The 21,679-nt window shown below is 36.2% G+C and overlaps 1 protein-coding gene across 1 annotated transcript; it reads left to right on the forward strand.

The window, feature by feature from the left end:
• The first annotated feature begins 1,535 nt into the window (after positions 1-1,535).
• On the forward strand, positions 1,536-21,234 carry VN2R557 (vomeronasal 2 receptor 557). The gene is made up of 6 exons (NM_001102419.1): positions 1,536-1,711; positions 4,516-4,807; positions 7,125-7,928; positions 11,179-11,406; positions 13,523-13,646; positions 20,264-21,234. The coding sequence occupies exons 1-6, from the start codon at positions 1,653-1,655 to the stop codon at positions 21,232-21,234; spliced, it is 2,478 nt and encodes an 825-aa protein (NP_001095889.1). The 5' UTR covers positions 1,536-1,652.
• The last annotated feature ends 445 nt before the right edge of the window (positions 21,235-21,679 follow it).

Raw genomic sequence — 21,679 nt, forward strand, 5'->3', positions numbered from 1 at the left:
ACAACTGCCCAAGAAATTGATCCTTCCCCAGCTTTAGATTGAACCCCTAATACAGGAGGAGGCAGACCCTTATTCATTAAAAACAACGAACCAATTGAGACCAATTAATTAAAAGGTAACAATAAAATATTAGTGCATCTGATTTCTAAATGGAGAAAAATTGGGAATTTTCCAAGTTGGGAGGCAAGGAATTCAGGAAAAGAGATGTCCCACTCTTCCCCAAGTATCTGTAAACAACGAAAGGGACATGGAAACAACAATTGATTGATCAGGATGGGTCCAGTTTTCAGATAAGACATTTGGGTTAATTAAGTTATACAATTATAAGAATACTATATCAGTCTTAGAATCTGACTATATTTTGGATCCATTATAAGCTATTTTCTTGGTAAAGGGACACTAAACAAAAGATGCAGGTGATCCAGTTTCTCAGACTCAGCTTTAAACCATGCAATAAGGTTCTTTCCCCCTCATTCCCACAGTTGAATAAACGTTTAACAAGACCGAATTTAGACTAGGCCCATAACTGAAGAGAAAAGGAATGAGCTAACTCCAGAATTGAGTCACAAGATGGAGTCTATATAGTTCTCTCAGTTTCCACAATTAACCATTTGCTGTCCTAATTCCCCCAATTCCCTCAATCTTCTCACTTTTTAAAAAGAAATGTCATAAATATATCGTTCTAAATAATCTTTGAGGCCTCTTTTATCTCTAAGACTGTGGGGCTACTATGTTTTCCAAGGAGTGAGGGTGAAAATGGCAGTCAGATTTTGTGAGCACTGTGCATGACTCTTTGGAATAGCTACACTGAGTGTGAGGTATGAAAGCTGGCTTACATTGCACATGGTACAAGAAAGTGAGGGGACTTCAAAGTCATCACTTTTACAATCTGTCAGGAAAATTCCTGTCATTGAAGGATATTTTAAAAAATCTTGTCATGTTTCATGAGATTCAATCCTCATAGACCATTTGCTGAACCCAGGATACAGAAATTACTAGAAAGGCCCTTCTTACTGTAGACTGCTGGGAATAAAACAAAGAGTTTAAAACAAAAATTTGCACTTATGTTTTCCCCTTTGATACTGAGACACAGCTGGAGATGCCTCAGGCAGTCTAGTCCCCAGAGATATTCATGGACCAATAGGTCTCTGTTGAGACTACAGTAAGAGGAGTGGTTCCCATCAGTATCTAACAATAAGGATTTGGAAAGAGTTCAGCCTAAACTATAAAATGATCACTTATCTTGCATTATTGTCCTTGTCTTAGACATGGACCACACTAATGTCCAATTGTGTTTCATCAGCTATGGCAGGCAGATGAGAGCCTAGTCATCTGCAGAAGGACAGGCCATATCTGAGATTGGATAGTTCCTAAATAAACCTTGATTAAAGCAGCTGACTGCTCTAGTCTGAGTTATCTTGGTTTCCTCATGCTTGGATATGTGGCCAAATTTCAGGGAGATATTGCCCCATATTCAGAAAAGTATTTTTCAGCTGATTTCTTTCCTTGTTATATATTTGTTCCTCCAAATTCCAGGCTCTGGACAGAAGTTAAAGAAGCGTCCCTGTTTCCACCAGATTAATCCCATTGTTTCCCAAGACGGGGACTTGGTGATTGGGATCTTCTTATCTTTGTTCTCAGTTGAAGTGAACATGGTAACAGGAGAAGAATTATTTAAAAGTCCTCCTAACAAAGTTTGTAAGCCTTATCAGTAAGTAACTCTCTGTGTGACCTCATTTTCAATGTGATGATTAAAAAGAAGCCCTTATTGTTGTGACAGAATTACAGACCCATGAAGCAATGGGTGCTCTCCACCTCTTCTCCTCTCTGAATTAGTTTTATATTCTTGTCAATTTCCCCTGTATCTGATTGATCCGATCAACTCTGAAGTTGAACGATGAAAACTTCTCTACTTCCTCCTTCTTTTCCTAGAAAGGGCAGGTACCAGAGTATTAGTCCTGAGTAGGCTCAGTCTTTTATTACTCTGTCTCCCATGTTCTAATCTCACATGGATACTTAAATATTAGAATTGATGAAAGTCTTAAAACTCCAGACTCTCTGGAATTAGGTTAATATTTTGAAGAAGGAGATGTTCTTGAAGCCGATGCCCTTTTTCCATCCTTGGGAAAAGTTATTGCTTTTGAGTGTAATATTGGGCAAAAAAGAAGTCTATCTCATTTTACTTCAATAAAAGCTCTCCATTTTCCTGTTTAACTAATAAGAACAAAGTTTAAGGAGTATTGGGAATTCCTTTAGTGAAGATGTTATATTCCTCCCCAAATATGTCTTCTCAAGAATAAATGGGAAATTTCTTTTTGGTGATAGTTTTCCTGATCAAAGGTCTAGTATTAAATCACAATCTTTAAAATGACTATATTTTCCCTTACTATTCTTAACACTAGTTTTATGTCAGCCAGTTAGAGCAATTCAGCATAAGGAACCCAAATAAAATAGACTAAACCAACCTGGGAGAGAATCTGAAAGTGTTGGTTTAGTAACTTTTAGTTTATTGTGAAAAAGAGGTATGCCTAGGATACAGCTATAACAAGTACTAAGTGAAATGTAGACGTGCCTTTATAAAACTCCTGCTATTTCTTGGAGCTGCCTAGAATTTTTAAACCTTTTCCTAAAGATGTGAAAGGGGATTGTTTTTGTTTCCCTAGGCTAGTTTAATTGAGTTGAGGGATTTAAAAGAAATGGAGCTAAATTTCCTTTTGGGGATTTTGAGAAACTGTATTAGCATTTGTGCTGATAGCCAGACCTTAGTTTTGTGATTTGTCCTGTATTAATTCCCTTTGCAGAAATCCTGGTTTACATAGCAGGACCTCAATGTGTAACAATTTAAACTCCTGTATAATTCTATGTAATTCTGCCCTGCTGGAATGGGGTTCAGACTAAAATACATCAGCTTCAGGATAATTTCATTTCGTGATCCCTGAGGAAAAGAGAAGTAGATTAGCAACTGTCTTCTAGTTTGAGGAAACAGACTACAAGATATATTGGATGGTTCTTTGGCAGATATGAACATACTGACCTCTTCTTCCATATCTTCTTATAACTAAATGCTCCTATGTATCTTTCTTACCTTCTGTCACTTTCAAAACCTTTTGGGTTCCTTTATTTCCCTTTATACATTTTCTTTTACAGATGAATATTTATGTCTCTTTTTTTTCTTTAAAGAATGAAATAATTAAATAATTTTAGTCATTGGTTATCTTTTAAAGATCTTATTTTTTCTTTATTCTTTTTTTCTTTCTTCATTATTGAACTTTTAGGCAGAATTGATTGTTTGGCTTAGTGGGAAAAGAAAATTCTACCATCTCCTTATGAGACTTGAAATAAAAATCCTGTTGTAAGTCAATTTGCTCTTTTAAACTCTGCAGATTTGGGGTTTTTTCTTGAGACTATAATTCTGTGTTGAGGATAAGGGATCTCTTTCTCTCTTCTCTGACTCTAATTCAATGGAAAATGGATGAATGAGGAAAAGATCAACAAAAGAACTTAAAATCTCAAAAACATAGCAAGTGAATTTTCAAGACAGAATTAAAACTTCTAGGGATGTTATCATATTATATAAGGTAGTCAGGATCTGAGATAGCTCAACTTCTGCCATCACTAAAACAGGTCAAGATTTCTTGAGAGGTAATAACTGCTGAAGATATCTTACTAGGTTGAATTTCTTTCTATTCTATACTATTTCTATTCTAATTCTATAACATTGCCAAAAATAAATGGGAAATTTGTTTTTTCCTTTTTGCTTTCTGATTAAAGATCTAGTATTAAATCACAATCTTTAAAATAACTTTGATTTTCTAGTCTTCTCATTTCCTTAACAGAAAGGGAAGGAAGTGAGAGAGGAAAGCTGGCTGAGTCAGGACTTCACCTTTCATTGAAAATATCAGATAGGATCTGAGTAAGATTCTGGGGATCAAAATGTGTAGTACCTCCTATTCTAACATCTATGCATGTTTATTTATAGCATTACCTCCTCTTGGAATAATACTTTTTCCAAATAGCACTATATCAAAATCATCCTCACTTTTTCCAACCAATGATGCCCTTCATGAAGCATTCCCTAATTTGTTCAGGTGACTGGTACTTTCCTCTATTCAAATCTAGATCTTAGTTCCAGTTATCTTTTACATAACCTGTCACTTTGTATTACACTTATTGACATATCTGGTCATTCTTTCATTATATCATAGATTTTCTGGACTCAAGGACCATCCAGAACCTTTACAGTGTGTCGAGTAGTACATATTGAATATTCAATATTTATGTGTGGAATGAATGAGTGACTCAGATAAGCAGAGTTGCATAAGAACTTCAAGTCATTATCTTAGGAATCACAAGAAAGGAAATGTATAATAACAAGGCACAGAGTGAGGCTATTTTTAATATTAATAAAATGAGCTGAGCAATGTTTTTAGGCTTTTGACTCACACTACAGGAAATCCTTCTTCTAAAAATATTTTTGTAGGCTTTGTTAATGTTTTATGTCACTCTTCCCCAAAGGTGGCTGCATAAAAATTACCAGCAGGCTCTGTCTGTAGTGTTTGCTATAGATGAGATTAACAGTGATCCCCATCTGTTGCCTAACATTTCCCTTGGATTTCACCTCTACAACACCTACCACAGTGATGAAAAGACCTTGGAGAGCTCCCTGCAGTGGCTGACTGGGCAGGGCCCGCTCATCCCTAACTACAGCTATGGGGTAAAGGATAAATCTGTTGCTGTTATTGGAGGAGCCACGTCAGCTCTCTCTGTCCAGATGGGGACTCTTCTCAACCTTTACAAGTTTCCACAAGTGAGTGCTATTGAATGTGGTATTTTCTGTGTTTATCAACCATCACCATCATCATCATCATCATCATCCAGAAAAAAACCATAACCATCTATTTGAAGTGCTTTAAGCTTTTAAAGGTTCTTTACATAGGTATTTCTTTTGATTCTTACCTCAATCCTAAAAGGTAAATACTAATTTTACTCCCATTTTATAGAGGAGAATGCTATCTCAGAAAAGTTAATATGTCTGTCTGAGGTCATTAAACTAATAAGTTTCTGTGATGGAATTTGAATTCCAGTCTTCTTGATACTACATTAAAAATCATCATTGCATTCTGCAGCTGTTTTAATCCACACATTTCAAAATATTTGTTCAATGGCTTTTTCTAATATGAAATTATTAACATTTTTATTTCCTCTTATTAATCTGAGAAATTTATACTTTAGTAATTAATAATATATTTTCTTTGATTGTAAATTTATTGACTTATAATTGGGCAAAATCATTCCTAATTTGCTTTAATTTTGTTTTCATTGGTGTTGAATAAATCCATTTCATTTTTGATTGAGATAAGTTTATTTTCTTCTTTTTTGAATGAAATGAAATATGGTACATTTTATTGTTTCTGAAAGATAAACCATCTTAGGTTTATTTATTAGTTTAATGATTTTCCTACTTTTAATTTTATATATGTCTATTTTAATTTTTCAGGATTTCCATTTTGATGTTTAATTGGGGATTTTTCATTTGTTCTTTTTCAATTATTTTTAGGTGTATGCCCAATTCACTAATATGTTCTTTCTCTATTTTATTGATATAGATATTTAGATAAAAAAAATTTCCTCTAAGCACTGCTTTAGCTGCATACATAAATTTTGATATATTGTCTCATTGTTGTCATTCTCTTTAATGAAATTATTGTCTTAATTATTCCTTTTAACCCACTAATTCTAAGGATTGGATTAGTTTTCAATTAATTGTAATCTATTTTCAGGCTGTTCTTAATAGAATATACATTTCTAGGCATTATGGTCTAAAGAAGATACATTAAAATTTTTATTTTTCTGAATTTGGTTGTGAGGTTTTTTTATTCCCTAGAACGTAATTAATTTTTGTTTATTTGCCATGTGCCACATGGAAGAAGGTATATTCCATTCTATTTTCATTTATATTTCTTCAGGGGTTTATCATATATAAAGTTCCTTAAATTCTATTCACTTCCTCAATTTCTTTCTTTTTTATTTTTGGTTGGATTTATCCAGTTCTGAGAAAAGAAAGTTAGGGTTACTCACTAGTATAGTTTTCCTTTCTATTTTCTCCATTAGCTCATTTAACTTCTTTAAAAATATGAATGCTGTATCATTTGATGCATATAGTTTTAGTGTCTGTATTACTTCATTTCCATGCTACCTTTGTAATATTTATTTTTTAAAAATTAGGCGTACTTTTACTTTGTCTGAGATCATGATTTCTATCCCTACTTTTTATTTTTACTTCAAAGTATAATAGATCCTGCTCCAGTGCTTTACCTTAATTCTATATGTTTCTTATAAACAACCTATTGTAGGATTCAAGGTTGCATTCCTTCTGCCACCTCCTTTAGTTTTATGTGTTACCACATACCATTCATTTTAAATTCATGATTATTAATTGTGTATTTCCCATTAATGTATTTTCCCCTTTTCATTTTTATCCATATCAATCTCTCTGCTACTGTATCTCTGTCTCAATATTTCTCTACTTCCATCTGTCTCTGTCTTTTTTCCTTCTTTCTCTATGTCTTTTGGGTAGGTTTTTCAGGACCTACTATCACTCCACCACCACCACCAAAAAAAAAATCCTTCCAAAGGAAACAGAAAAATTAATGACTAGAGAGACCACCACTTCTCTAAGAGGAGAGATTTGGCTTGAGTTCGCCAGTGCCAAGAGTCTGGACCCGTTGAAGTGTTTTTTGTTTTATTTAAAAAAGAAAATCATTGTTTCACTCTCAATAATATATAACATACTTAATTTGTAAATCTACTCTGGGCCCACAAGAAAACAAAGAAATAAGAACTGTTCATTTGATTTGGAAAGTATAGGGGAAAAACACTGGCTGGTAGAGGGAACAACAGAAACTCACAACTCTTTCTTCCCTAAATTATTGTTTTCTTGAGGACTCAGAGAATAGGATGAATAGACTTTATACATTAAAATGTCACTTATAATAAACTAAACATTGAAATATTCATAGTTGGTATTTTGATCAACAAAAATGATCATTTCTGAACGTATATTATGCTGCAATTCTATCAACATTACTATGTCGCAAACAGATGTATGTTTCTTTCTTGTCCAGATCAGCTATGGCCCATTTGATTCCATTCTTAGCGACAAAGTCCAGTTTCCTTTCCACTATCAGATGGCCCCTAAAGACTCTTCTCTTTACCAAGGTGTTGTTCGCTTAATTGTATATTTTGAATGGAACTGGGTAGGCCTGGTTGTCTCAGATGATATGAGAGGTGAGGAATTCCTCGGGGAAATAAGGGCAGAAATGGCAAAGAGTGGTATTTGTGTGTCCTTCACAGAGAAGATCCCTGTCAGTGAGAGAACACATATGGAATCACACGAGACCTTCATGCCCAGGATCTCAATGTCAGCAACCAAAGTTATTGTCATCCATGGTGACACAGATTCATTAATGATTATGAGATACTCAGGAATTCCTTTAGTAGTAACATGGAAGATTTGGATTGCCACATCTCACTGGGATATTACTATGAGACCCCACTATCTTGATGGTCATACTTTTCATGGGGCTCTCACATTTTCACATTTGATGAGGGAAATTCCTGGGTTCAAGTCTTTTCTTAAGGCTGTTACACCTTCTAATTACCCAGATGACATTTTACTTAGGGGATTTTGGCTCTCAGCCTTTAAGTGCTCAGATCAACCAGAAGACCCAGAACAAGAGATATGTTCACCAAATTCTTCCTTGGAGACTTTACCTCTATACTCTTTTGATACGACCATGTCTGCTTTCAGTTATACCATCTACAATGCTATCTATGCCGTGGCTTGGGTTATCCATGAAATATTTTTGAGAAAATCAGAGAAAATATCACTGGGAGTTGATGAATATTTAGAACCTCATTCATGGCAGGTAATATTGAATGAGTGGCCACTTTCTAGTTTTGGTATACTGAGGACATATTTTAGTTATAAGTGGGAGAAGATGGATAATGAAGTTCCCTCCAACTCTCAAATTATCTGATTATTTGTTCCTTACAGATTGTATTGTTAACTTCCCACATTTGTCAGTTTGCACATGAAGCTCAGAATTGCTCTTTCTTTTATTGAGTCTTGAAATTAGGAAGGACCTTAAGTATCATCTAGTAGTGATTCCTGTATCTTGACAAGAACTGTTCATGTAATAGCTTTGTCAATGTACTTATGGTCATGGAGTAACCCATCACCTCCAAAGACATCTTATTCCACTTTGTGTCAGTTAGAACTGTTGAAAAAGTATTTATTATTAGCCTAGGTGGGTCCAGTTAGGCTACAAAACGTTCTATCCTGGCTGACAACCAAGCCAATAAGCGGTCCTATAAGCAGCTCTACTAGTGAATGAGTTAATCCATATTAATTCTCATTCTGAGCTTTAAAACAATAGAGGGTATATTACATTATTTACATATTAATTACTTATATATGCTTTCTCATTAATCAATCAATTCACTGTGAACCCTCATCTCGGTTTGTATATGAACTGGAGTCAATTCTTTTCTTAGAAGCTTTAAATGATCTCTTTCATGAATCCCTGTAATCATAGGCTTACACAAAGAGAAATTCTATTGACTACATGTTTTGTTAAGAGCATAAAAAGTATTCAAGGAAATATTACAATAATATATCTGTTACTATAAAGATTCTGCATAAATTCACTCCTAGTCATTAATGGAAGCTGTTTATTTTTTTCATAAGTATTGGGAGGGAAGGGGGGAACAATTCCAAACAGAAATTCAGCAGCAATACATTTAAAGTCTTACACATGTTCTTAAATACAGGAAGAAAAGGCATAGTGAGACAATCAGTCAACCAGTCAGTACACATTTATTAAGCACTTACTATGTGCCAGACACTGTGCTAAATGCTGGGAATGCAGAAATGAAGCAAAATAGAATTCCTACCCGAAAGAAGTTAAAAATATAATAGGGGACACCACAACAAAAAAATATAAAGTTTATGCAAGATCAATTGGAAAAATGAAAAATAATTAAAAGAGGTAGGGCACTAGAATTAAGAGAGGTTGTAAATATCTTTCTATAAAAGATGGAAATTTAGTTGAGACTTAAAGAAATCTAAGGAACCAAATAGGTGGAAATGATGGAGGAGAGCATTCCAGGTATAAGGCACAGAGAAAATGCCTGAAATGAAGAAATGGAGCATCTTTTTAGAGGCATAGAAAGAAGCCATTGTCCCTGGATGAAAGTGGTAAAAATTAAAGATGTTAGAATATTGGATAGGTAGGAAAGGCTCCATTATTAAGGGCTTTGATAGTCAAAGAATGGGGTGTATGGGGTGCTCAGGGAGGAGTAATATCTTTGGTATAGAGGGCTTGTCATGCCCTCCTAGGGCAGCTCTCCAGCCTCTGACCCCCACCTGACACCCAGCTCTCACTTGTGGCTCCTAGTAGCTGCTAGCATGCGGCAGCGGCCACACCCGGGGCAACAGATTCGACAGGCCGGCTAAACCTTGTGAGGGTAGCCATTGGGTCATCGACTCCTGGTCACCCAGCATGTGAAGACTGCTTTGGCTGAACAGATGGAAGAAACCAATAAGAAGGTTCAACGGCTGAGATGGCGACGCAGCAAAGCACTGTGGAGTGCTTAGGGTGTGTTGGAGCACAAAAGACAACATGGCCATCCAATGCAGCTGAGGAAGTCTCCAGGTGTAACGATTTTTCGTGCCAATGGACCCAGGCTTCCGACGCCGAGAGAGTGGGACTGTCTCTGTGCATCGACTTTTCCACTTAAATCTTCATGCACAAGTGTCTTTGTGCACAAAAATGCACAAAGACAATAGTCATCCTCGGTTACCGAGAGACTACTACTACTACTACTAGTCAAAGAATGGATTTTTGTATTTGGTCATGTAGGTAATAGAGAGTCCCTGGAGTTCCTTAAGTAGAGAATATGGCATGTTCAGATTTGTATTTTAGAAAAAAATGAATTTAATTGCTTAATGAAGAAGGATTATAAAGATACTGGAGATAGGAAGACCCATAAACAGATTATTGAAATAGCCCAAGTGTCTTGTGATAATGCTTAAATGAAAGGCTTGTCTGTGTTAGAGAGGAAAAGAGAAGGGGACATGATGATGAGATGTTACAAAGGTGATATAAATAAGCCTTGACCACATATTAGGTTGGGGAGTTGAGAATGTGAGACATGGTCAGGCTCAAGGATAATTACTAAGTTGTGAGTCTGAGGGACTAATAATGATGTTGTCCTCTATTGTAATATTTTTATTCCTAAGAGGGAGCTAACATTCTAATAAAAGAGATAATAGAAATGTAAAAATAAGCTGTATATTGGACGAATAGGGAAGTTAACAAAAGAAAATACTAGAATTAATATAGATTGGGAAGCTAGGGCTACCATAGAAATGAAGACAAGGTGGAAGAGAATTCCAGGAATAGAAGACAATCACAGAAAGTGTCTGCTGGAACTAAGGGATAGAGTGTCTTATTTATATAATGGCAGAGACCAGTGTTACTGTATTCAAGAGTAGGTGGGAGGGGGGAGTGATGTAAAAACATAAGAACATCAGAAAGATAATGGAGGGATTACATGATATGATCTGAGTGCCATACAGATATGTATGTGTAATAGTCATTAGTCATTGGTTTGAAAATTGGAGTGGCATGATCAGCCCTGTTCTTTAGAAAAATTATTTTGGTGGATGAATGGAGGAAGGACTGGAATGAGGACAGACTTGTGACAAATATATCCAACAGAGTAGACTATGAATATTGCAATAACCCAGGTATGAAATAATGAGCTTGTGGCAGTATCAGAAGAGAGGAAAGGGACTTATTTGAGATACTGCAGAAGAGAAATCCAAAAGACTTTTTCAGTAGATAAGGAAAAGGGGGCAAAAGAGAATGAGAAGTGAAGGACAAAAATGAAATTTTGAAGCTGAGGGATTTAAGCAACTCTGTAGCTTCCAGATGTTCATTTTCATATCTACTAATAGAAAGTCAGATTGTATCACACTTCTAAATAAGACCACAAAACTCCATAAGACTACAAAACAAGTCCAGTATCTCTCATATAACTCATAGGTTATACTTTCAGGGAAGCCCTTCCTGCAGGCACCACAACAGATAATGATTTTCTCCTTCCTTTCAGCTGCATTACTCCCTCAAAGACATCCAATTTAACAACAGTGCTGGTGACCAGGTGTTTGTGGATGAGACGAAAATCTCGGTGGCTCAGTATGCCATTATGAACTATGCATTCTTTCCTAAGGAAATTGATGAACTGGTAAAAGTGGGACAGTTTGTCCCCAAGGCTCCATTTGGACAAGATTTCACAATTTGTGAGGATGCCATTGTGTGGGGCTGGATGGATAATAAGGTTAGATATTTTTAGTGTTAAATTTATACTCCTTGTCATGCAAGCAAGTTTTGATCTATTTGGTTTACACTAAATTGCATATATTTATGAATGAATGACATCAAATAGCTCTTAAAATGAGATTATACATCTAGATAGAAAAGAGAACTCCTGGGCTATCTGGTCTGTCACCCTCCGTTTTATACATAATCAAAATGGTGTTCAGGGAGATGGAGTGACTTATTCAAGGTAACTTCAGAAATGAGCATCCTAGATGGTATTTGTTATTCTTCAATCTTGCAGTCATTTCTAATTGTATGGGACCTCATGAATTTTGTCTCTGGTTTTCTTGGCAAATTCTGGTATTCTTGTCCTTATTTGCTCATTCTTTCCACCTACATCCTTACTTTATCTTACTTCATTTTATATTTACATTAGTCTACAAACACTTCTAGATGGCATGTCTTAAATAGTCCTTTGTTGTTTTGTTGGAAGGGATGGATATTTGTGTTATTCCAATATGTCAGAGACAGTTCGAGTTGGAGATGTAAAGATTTTAGTGTTTCTACAATGGTCTGATTCATGATAAAATCTGATCGATGCCCCTTTCCCCTCCTAGCTCACCTTACTATGAAATCTCCGAGTTGTTTTTTTTTTTTAACTAGTTTGAGCAACACTAGAATGACTCAGTCACTGTCAATCAGATAAGTCCTGCTGGTTCAGAATAAAGGAACTGCCTGCTTTTGGGGTTAGGAATTTCTGCCCTGGTTATTTCTCTGCAGAAATTAAACTGGTATAGCAACTAGAACTGAAACTCTCCTCTGCACTCAGGACATGAGCCAGTGTTACTTTTTATTACTGAACATGCTCCTCTCTTAGTATGCCACCTAAAACCTGAGGCCAATTTTGATCACAGAAGGTTATCCATGAGGAAACATGCCCTTTCTCTTTCTACCCTAGCTCTATGACCCAAAGCCAGATAGTGATGGGCAAAACTACCTAAAAGTAACTCTTCTCATCAAGATATCTTAATATGAGTCTAGGATCTCTTCTTTCTCTGGTGAATAGACTCAAATGGAATATTCCTGATCATACTCTTTTCCTGGTGTCTGTTGATTCCTCTATCACCTGGTGTTAATCTAAGCTAGAAAAATGACCCTGTTAGTTTTTCTGGGATTTATTTATGAGAAGTTGTTTTGATACATATCTTATCTGTTTGAGGAATTGGGATATATTGATATGCTGTATCATTCTTCTCTATTTCATCATCTTCTTTCTGACTATTAGTATAAATATACATAGATAAACAGAAAGATATAATAGATATATATGTTATATCCTATATAATATATTTGTACTATTATCTGTATTTACGAGTAGTAATTTTAATATATCCTCCTCAAACCTTTACTTGTTATGTTATTTTTTAATAAGCTACACAACAAGCAGCATTTCTTATAGTTGTCTTTCCACCTTGACTCTACCCCACTATGGTGTCATTGTGTTTAAACTCCCTTCAGATGTAAAAGTTGAAAACTTCTCCAAAATATCAATGAAGCAATCACTTTCAACAGGAATCTCTTCCTTCTTAAAGATATATAAGATAAAAGGGCAAGGGAGTAGGCATTTGTTGAGAACTTAATGACTTCCAGGTGGTTTATGAACAGTCTCATTTTATCCTCCCAATAATGTTGTGAGATAAGAGCTTTTATTAATCACATTTGAAATTTAGGAAGATGGAAGCTAGGTGGCTCAGGGGCTTGAGATTCTGGTTTAAAGATGTATGATCCTGGGTTCAAGCACTTCCTAGCTGTGTTACCCCGAGCAAATCACTTAACCCCCATGGCCTAGTCCTTATATCTCTTCTTCCTTGGAACCAATATATAATATTAATTCTAAGATGGAAAGGAAAGGGGTGTTTTTAAAGAAATTTTAGGAAACTAGTGCAGAGAAAGATTTCTCAGGACCACTCAGATAATAATTTAGGCTGGATATGAACTCATCTCTCTCCAACTCCAAGTTCATTATACCATCTACGTTATGATTTATCTATCTATAAAAGATTACATAGAAAAAAAGCCTATTTGTTCTCCAAAGTTCAGTGGAAACATCTTCTATTCTCTTGTTACTATCTTAGGTTCCTCGTGGAGTGTGCAGTGATAGTTGTGGTCCTGGATTTAGGAAGACCCTTTTGGAGGGGCAGCCTACCTGCTGCTTTGACTGCTCTCCATGTCCAGAAGGGGAGATTTCCAGTCAGATTGGTGAGTTTCTGCAGGGAACTCCCTTCTTATGAAAATTGGTATAGAAAATAACTGAAAAGAAACTCCCATTTAGTCACCTACAACCCCTCAGACATCACAGTCTGAATAAGAAATCAGATGAGACCAGGGAACGAATATCCTGAATTAAGTAACATGTCAGGATATCTTTGATGCCAATACACTATTAGAAATGTGATTTATAGATAAAACTTAATTGCTGTCATTTCTATGAAAAACTAAAATCTTTTAGCTTTCTCCTACACACAGTAATTGGTGTCTAGGAGATATAAATTTATGTGCATAAATATGTATGTGTGTGTGTGTATTTTGCATGCAAGATACCATTGAGGACTTAGTCTAGGATAAGACTAGGGGAGGTTATACCAGGAAAAAGAGGTCCAGGCTGGAAATCAATGATTGAGATGGAAATGAGACAGTCTGTATCTTGGAGCATTCAGAATTATGTTAAGGTTGCATGATTTAAGGTGAGATTTTTGGTCTGCAATCATCTACAATTAGATGATATCTTTAGAATATATCTATTGTATATTCAAATACAGGAGAGCTGCATGACCCCTTTTCTCCAAATGAGATGTTATATTCTTTTAGTTACAGTCCTTCTTCCATTCATAAAAACACCTGGAATTGTGATTTGAGAGTCCCAGAGTATGTGGAAAAGATTTGTTTTGGAGGTGACCAAAATGTATGGGCTTTGAAGGCCAGCATAAGGAAGCTGAAAATCTGGCAACAAATGACTGATAATACATAAATAAAAAGAAGATAAAGGGAGACGTTAAATCTTCCCCACACTTTTCTGATCTAATATAAGCAACATAGCCTGGAATGCTTTCAGATATCCCTGACACCCCATCAGGATGCTCTTTCTTTCCTTCTCCCTCCTCCTTCTCTCTGTGTCTCTGCCCCCCCCCCGCCCCCGTTTGTCTGTCTGCCTCTGTCTTTGTTTTTCTCTGCCTGTATGTATTTATGTCGATCTGCCCCCCAAAGCATTGGATGACAGGCTCATGACAAAGAGATCGATACTTTCAGGAAAGTGCCGTCCCACTATCATTACCCTGAAGAGGACAAAGATAAACTTCATGATGACCTAGAGACTCTGCTCAAGAATGTGTGAAGGACAATTACTTATTACTTCAATGGCAAATGAGGGACAGAATATAAGAGATGGCAAGGAGTCTGTGGCAACCGCAATGGTCACTAAATATTGACAACTTGTACATCTCAGGGCATATGCATCTTCAACACTGTATTCCATTTACACACATGTGACAAAATTACATGCTAGCACAGATTCAACAAATATTGGCATTTAATACACTATGTCATGGTGAGAAGAAGAGACAGAAAGGATGTGAGAATGGTGAAAGTGCTGTGTGTCACAGAGTGCTAGACCAGTAACAGACATCCTCTCCAAGGAAAAGCAAAAGAGGTGTCCTTGAAGCAAGATGACTGACTTAAAAGGAAAGCAAAGCCAACACACATTTAGCAACAATGGAGCAAAAAAAAGAGTAGGCAGTTTTCTGACATTTGTACAGCCCTGAATTTGTTCATCAGGATAAGAATAATCACAAACATCAGATATAGTTTGATAAAAAATGATGAAGAAATTCAGAAGCTACTAAATGACAGATAAGAATTCTACAGCTTACCAAAAGGGCTGCATTTACCTCTATTAATTGTAAAGGGCAACCAAAACTTAGAAAGATACAGGATTCTTGTCTCAGTAAGAAAGCAGTTGAAAATAAGTTTTATGCTGATGTCAACAATCCAAACAAAGCACTTCCATGATGCCCTGAAGGCTATTTATGGATGAAAATGGCTATGTTGCATCTCAACTACATAATTTTGATGGAGTCATTCTGATCCGTGATAAAGATATGATCCTGGAGAGAGGGGTTAACATTTCAATACTGTTCTCAACAGATCATCATCAGTGAATGCTTAAGCTCAGGTATGAGAAGCCACAGTTGGATACATTATACTTTGATCTCCCAACATAATGAATTTATTCTGGTTCTCTTTTAATAGAAAATTCTCTCTCTCTCTCTCTCTCTCTCTCTCTCTCTCTCTCTCTCTCTCTCTCTCTGTATCTCTCTCTCTCTCTCTCTCTCTCTCTCTCTCTCTCTCTCTCTCTCTCTCTCTCTCTCTCTCTCTCTCTCTCTTTCTCTCTCTCTCTCTCTCTCCTTTTATCCCCCCACCATCATTTGTTTCTCTTTATCCATCTCTTCCTCCTAACTCCCTAATTTACCTACTACTATGCATGATCCACCCTAAAATTAAACACTAACGTAATTTTGAATGTTACTTTAACTGTGTTCTTTCCCAATTGGGTTTGTCCACCTCAAATTAAGCAAATCTTTGTGGATAAGGAGAAAAGAAAACTTTTCTCCCACAACTATAATGCTAAGAAATTACATAGTTAAGTTTCAGAAATTCCAAACTTCTTCCCATAGAGAAATCAGTCTGAGTACCAAGTTACATCTCAGAAGAAGGAGGCCAGATATGAGCCATGACCATTAACAGAATGAAAATCCAAATCAATGATCTCACTGATACATCTGAATATTTGAGTTACAGGAAGTTTGAGAGAAGAAGGAAATTTGAAAGTGGAAGAGTAATAGTGAAAATGGAAAATGAGTTAAGGAGATGAATTCACAATGGCTGATTTTGAATAGCATATATAATTTCAATTTAAGAGGTGGATGAGGAAAGAAGGTTTTTTAATTCTTGTAATTGTAATGGAAATGATTCATATATTTCACTTTTTGCTCTAACTTATGGGTACAGTTTCAGAGGAACACCTGCTCATAACTTAACCAATGCCAAAGCATAACAGGGATATAAAAGATCATCTTTTCCACATCCTTTATTTCATACATAAAATCCAGAACAATTATATGAATCTTTAAGGCTCCTTGTTGGCCATAGTGTAGTCGAGGAATACCTCCTCTTTTCTTTATTTGTATTTGCTTAAGATAAAGTTGTGGATTTGCTTGTCTTTGCTTCAGACAAAGATGAGGATTAATCTTTACCCATCCTGGGACCAAGGATGGAACAGTAAACATGAAGGAAGCAGGATAACATTTATGAAAGGCAATTTATAATTAGGTGGGCGCTTATCCCCTTCTCTGCCCCTCTTCCCCTTCTTTGTATTTGTAATAAACAAAGGATGTGGGTTAACCTTTGAACACCTGCCTATCCCTGGACCAAGGTTAGGGTTTCTGGAATGAAGAATCATAAATTCCTGTGGGTTTTGTCTAAGTAGTCTTTGCCTATAAAAGTTCTGTGTGAAGCAAATAAAATTGGCACTATTTCTCTCTTTTCATATAGTGTCCATCTCTTCTTTTGTTACTCTTCATTTTTCGTTACCCCAAACAGGATGTCACAGGACTGGCCGACCCTGTGGATGAGTCTTGTAAGCCATAGAGTCTTACACATAGAAAGATTGATTCTCATATCTCTTCACTAACAGTTCAATATCTTTTATCTCTGCCTCAGTGTTCAGGTCATATATTAAGACTTTTCCACAGAATGACATAGAAGAGTCAGTCTTTCTAGAGAATGCTGAAAACAGTAGGCCTTTTATTTTTAGAAATTTTAAACAACAAATATGAAGGTAGTGATAGGGACTGTGACGGAACTGTGACTTTATTACTTAAGGGAAGCAGGATTAGAAATTGACGTTAGCATGCAAGTCAGCACCTTATTTGGGTATCATTGTCCTAAAGTTTTTGGTACATTGAGAGGTTGAATGACTTGCACAGGATTGATTATAATATTATATGTAACAGAGGCAAGACCTGAATCTGGGTCTTTCTTTTTTTTAATCAGCTTTCAACCACACCACACTACATATGGAGCAACATCTGAAAATCATTACATTTGGGAGATTAATATGGGGCATAGTTAGGATAGGTGAATTTACACTCAGATCACAGTAAGTGTAGAATTAATGTACCATCATATTATGGAAGATTGGGTACTCTCACGATTCATCCAATGGCATTGCATTTGAGCCTTGCCTTTGATTGTTTTCAAGCCAAGATAGAAGGTGAAAGAGGAAAGCAGAGAAAAAAGCTGACTCAATGAGAGGTTCCTAGAATACATACAACTTTTAAACTACAACCTAATCTTTGCTGCCTTGGTGTAAGAACACATAGATATCTCCCCTGTAATGGAGGTGGTTCTTGTTTTAGTGCAAATGATTATAATAATAATAAAACTTAAAATAACCAGCATTTAGAGAGTGCTTCAATTTTGTGCTTTATATATGTTATCTCATTTGCACCTCACAACAATCCTGAAAGTAGATATTAATATAATCCTCATTTAACTAATATGGAATTGAAGAGACAAAGTGAAATGACTTCTTCAGGGTCATACGACTAGTAAGTTTCTGAGGCATGATTTAGACTCCAGACATTCTTAACTGCAAGTAATGTGTCTTAATGAAGTTGTTACTTATATAATATAGTAAAACAACAGGGTTTCTATAGGGATCTATGATGTCACTACTAGATAATCTATTTGCATTTTTGCTTCTCATGGTACAGACACAACTCAAGGAATGGTTGTGGATTTAAAAGGTTCAAGTTATATATTATAAAAAAGAAAAGAGAAGAAATAAGAAGGGAAGGAAAGAGGGAAAAGGCGGCCTGATGACAGCAAGGATGGGTCAAAAAAAGAGAATATTTTAGAAATAACATCTCCAGGGTAAATTTCAAGATAATATCATGGACCTGAATAAGAGAATTAAACTATGGTCAATTCTCTGTTCCCAAAAGAAGTGAAAAATATTCAATCTATGACCTACTTAGAACCTGGATTTATACTACCTGATTAAACCAAGATATTGAATAGTTATGGAATTCATGATTCTATTAATATATGATGAAATAACATCAAATTCCTAAACATTAGCAAGGGAAACTGACAAAAGTAAAAAAGATTTCTCTATAAGAAATCTGCCAGCTATACAATAAATCATTAATCCATTAATCAATGGCCATTTAATATGTGACAGACTTTGTAATAAATGATGGGGATACAATGACAAAAAGGAAATAATTCCTGTGTTCCAGGAACTTCCATTCCAACAGTGGACAGAATATGAATATATCCAGGAGAGATATTCACAAAATATTTGCAAAATCCATAGAAATTAATTGTGTGAAGGAGCTCACTGTGAGATGGGAAGAATGAGAAAGGATTAATATATGCAATCTATGACTAGAATTCTTACATGTCAAAAAAAGACACAAATTTGATCTTTAAATTTGATACTAAAGGGCTACAATTTTAAATGTATTGCATTAAAAGAACAGGCTAAAAGGAACAGGCATCATGTTATAATTAAAATAGTTGATGTTGTAAACTGTAGTGAGTTAAAATGGAGGAAGATATAAATTATGATAGATATAAGAGTGGGTGAGTAAATCTGACTGCTGAAAATATGTTTCACTACAGTGTCTTGGTTTTTAAATCAAATATAAGGTGGTCGCCAGGGAATATATTCCCAAATTATGAATGTACCCAAGTCAACTGGGTTTTATAGAGATTTTAATTAATAATACAATGAGCAATCAAAGAAAGAGAGAGAGAGAGAAAAAAGTATAAGTATGAAGGTCCTTAAACCAACATGGCCTAGACCTGAGTCTTAAGAGAGAGAATCAGTCAGTTTTTCATCACACACCACAAGATTTGTCTTAAGCAAGGATGTCTGGGGAACAGAGTCTCCCCAGAGGGAGTTCCAGCCAAAGTCAGCCTCCCAAGGGACTTCTTCTCAAGAGATCTTCAAAGGGCCTCCTCCAAAAGGATCTATCTCCAAGGATCCAAGGATCCCCAAGCCTCCAGAGATTCCTTTTCTTATATAGGGTTTTTTTCCCTATGTCACCTCCCCTAAGTTCTTCCATCTACCAATCACCGTAGATGTTTTCTAAAAGACAGCCCATCTGAATTCCTGCTAAGTCGACTAATCCCCTCAGTAAATCTGAACCAGAGAAAACACAGCTGAGTCAACTAATCTCATTAAGAGAAAACTTGCCCGACCCTTTTAGGTACCTAGCATCCCATTGCAACAATTCTAAAAAACAGGCATGGCTCATAGAACTCCTTGCCTTATTATGAGCATGGGACCAAGTACTTTCATTGTTTAGCAAGGAGTTTTCTCCCCTAAAGCAGTCTTAAGTACGGGTGGAGTAGAGGTCTTCCCATTTCTGATCCTGGTGAGTTCTCACATCAAAATGGGGAATGTTTCCAGTAGGGAATTTGTTCCAATGGAGGATTCCTCAATGTGGAAATTTTTAACATTCACAAGTCTGAGAAATTTCAAGATTTACAATCATCAATGAACTAATAGGAGTATATACAGAGAATGAACATGATCTAAGCCCACTCAGTGAAAAAAGATGTCAACAGAATGAGCCTATTCTTAGGTGCCATGTTACTTGTCAGTTACATTGTCTCAGTAAATAGGGAAGGGAATTTTGCATTCCATGGAGGAAGAAGGAATTGTTGGAGCTATTGTGATGATTCCCTAAATCTGGGTATTGGGACAATTCTTTAAATCTAGTTATTGAATCTTTGATTGTTTCCTTCAGATGCAGAACATTGTATGAAGTGCCCAGAGATTGAATATCCAAATAAACAGAGAGATCGATGCCTCTCCAAGGTTGTAACTTTCCTGAATATGAAAGAACCTTTAGGGATGATACTGACATTGATGGCTCTTTCCCTCTCCTTACTGACAGTTCTGGTTCTGGTGGTCTTTGTGATGTTTCAAGACACTCCCATAGTGAAAGCCAATAACAGGACTCTCAGCTATACTCTCCTCATCTCTCTTATCTTCTGTTTCCTCTGCTCCCTGCTCTTCATAGGCCATCCTACCACTGCCACCTGTCTCCTCCAACAAACATTATTTGCAGTTGTGTTCACAGTGGCCATTTCCTCCATTTTAGCCAAAACTATAATAGTGGTTGTGGCTTTCAGGGGTATTAGTCCAGAGAGCAGGATCCGCATGTTCATACATCCTAGAATGTCCATCTATGTTGTTCTTATCTGTTCTGGGATTCAAGTGATTTTCTGTGGCATCTGGCTGGGCACCTATCCCCCCTTCCCAGAGGCAGATGCACATTCTGAATATGGTCACATAATCATTAGATGTAATGAGGGCTCTGCCTTTGCCTTTTATTGTGTCTTGGGCTACATGGGCTTTCTAGCCCTGGCAACTTTTACTGTAGCTTTCCTGGCCAGAAACCTTCCTGACACCTTCAATGAAGCCAAGTTCATCACTTTCAGCATGCTGGTGTTTTGCAGTGTCTGGGCCACTTTTCTGCCCACATATCAGAGCACCAAAGGGAAGGCCATGGTGACTGTTGAGATATTCTCCATCTTGACTTCTAGTGCTGGGCTACTGGGCTGTATCTTCATTCCCAAGTGTTATGTGATCCTCCTCAAGCTAGAGAAAAATGCCCAGGAACAGATGAAGAATAAAAGGGATTCTAGAGGCAAGCTTTTTTCTGGAGGACAGCTTTATACTTCTAGTTCTGGGAATAATAGGCTTGAAGATTAATACACATCAATATGGAATAGAGATATTTATCAGTTTGAGTGTTACTGAAATGCTGACAGCAGTATATTCTGATAGTGTCTCTGTGGTCAAATTACACTAATATATATAGTCTGGGTCCTTAGGTGTAAAACAATTGTTGTGGACATTGATACAAATTTGCAAATGTAAAGGGAAAAGGGGTTAAATATAAGGGTATAAATAGAAGGGTTAAACTGGATTATTTAAGAGGTTTTCCAAGTACCAGCGTATAGTCTTATTGATTAATTCAATATTTCTTTCACTTTCAATTTTATTACTTTATCCTTTAATTTTTAAAATCTCTAATTTAGTTTTTATCTGAGATTTTTAATTTGTTTCCTTTCAAGTTTTTTGATTTGCATGCCCAATTCATTGACCTCTACCCTCCCTAATTCGTTAATATATGAACTCAAGGATATAAGTTTCC

This window comes from Monodelphis domestica, chromosome 3, assembly GCF_027887165.1.
Source record: "Monodelphis domestica isolate mMonDom1 chromosome 3, mMonDom1.pri, whole genome shotgun sequence".
Classification (NCBI taxonomy): Eukaryota; Metazoa; Chordata; class Mammalia; order Didelphimorphia; family Didelphidae; genus Monodelphis; species Monodelphis domestica.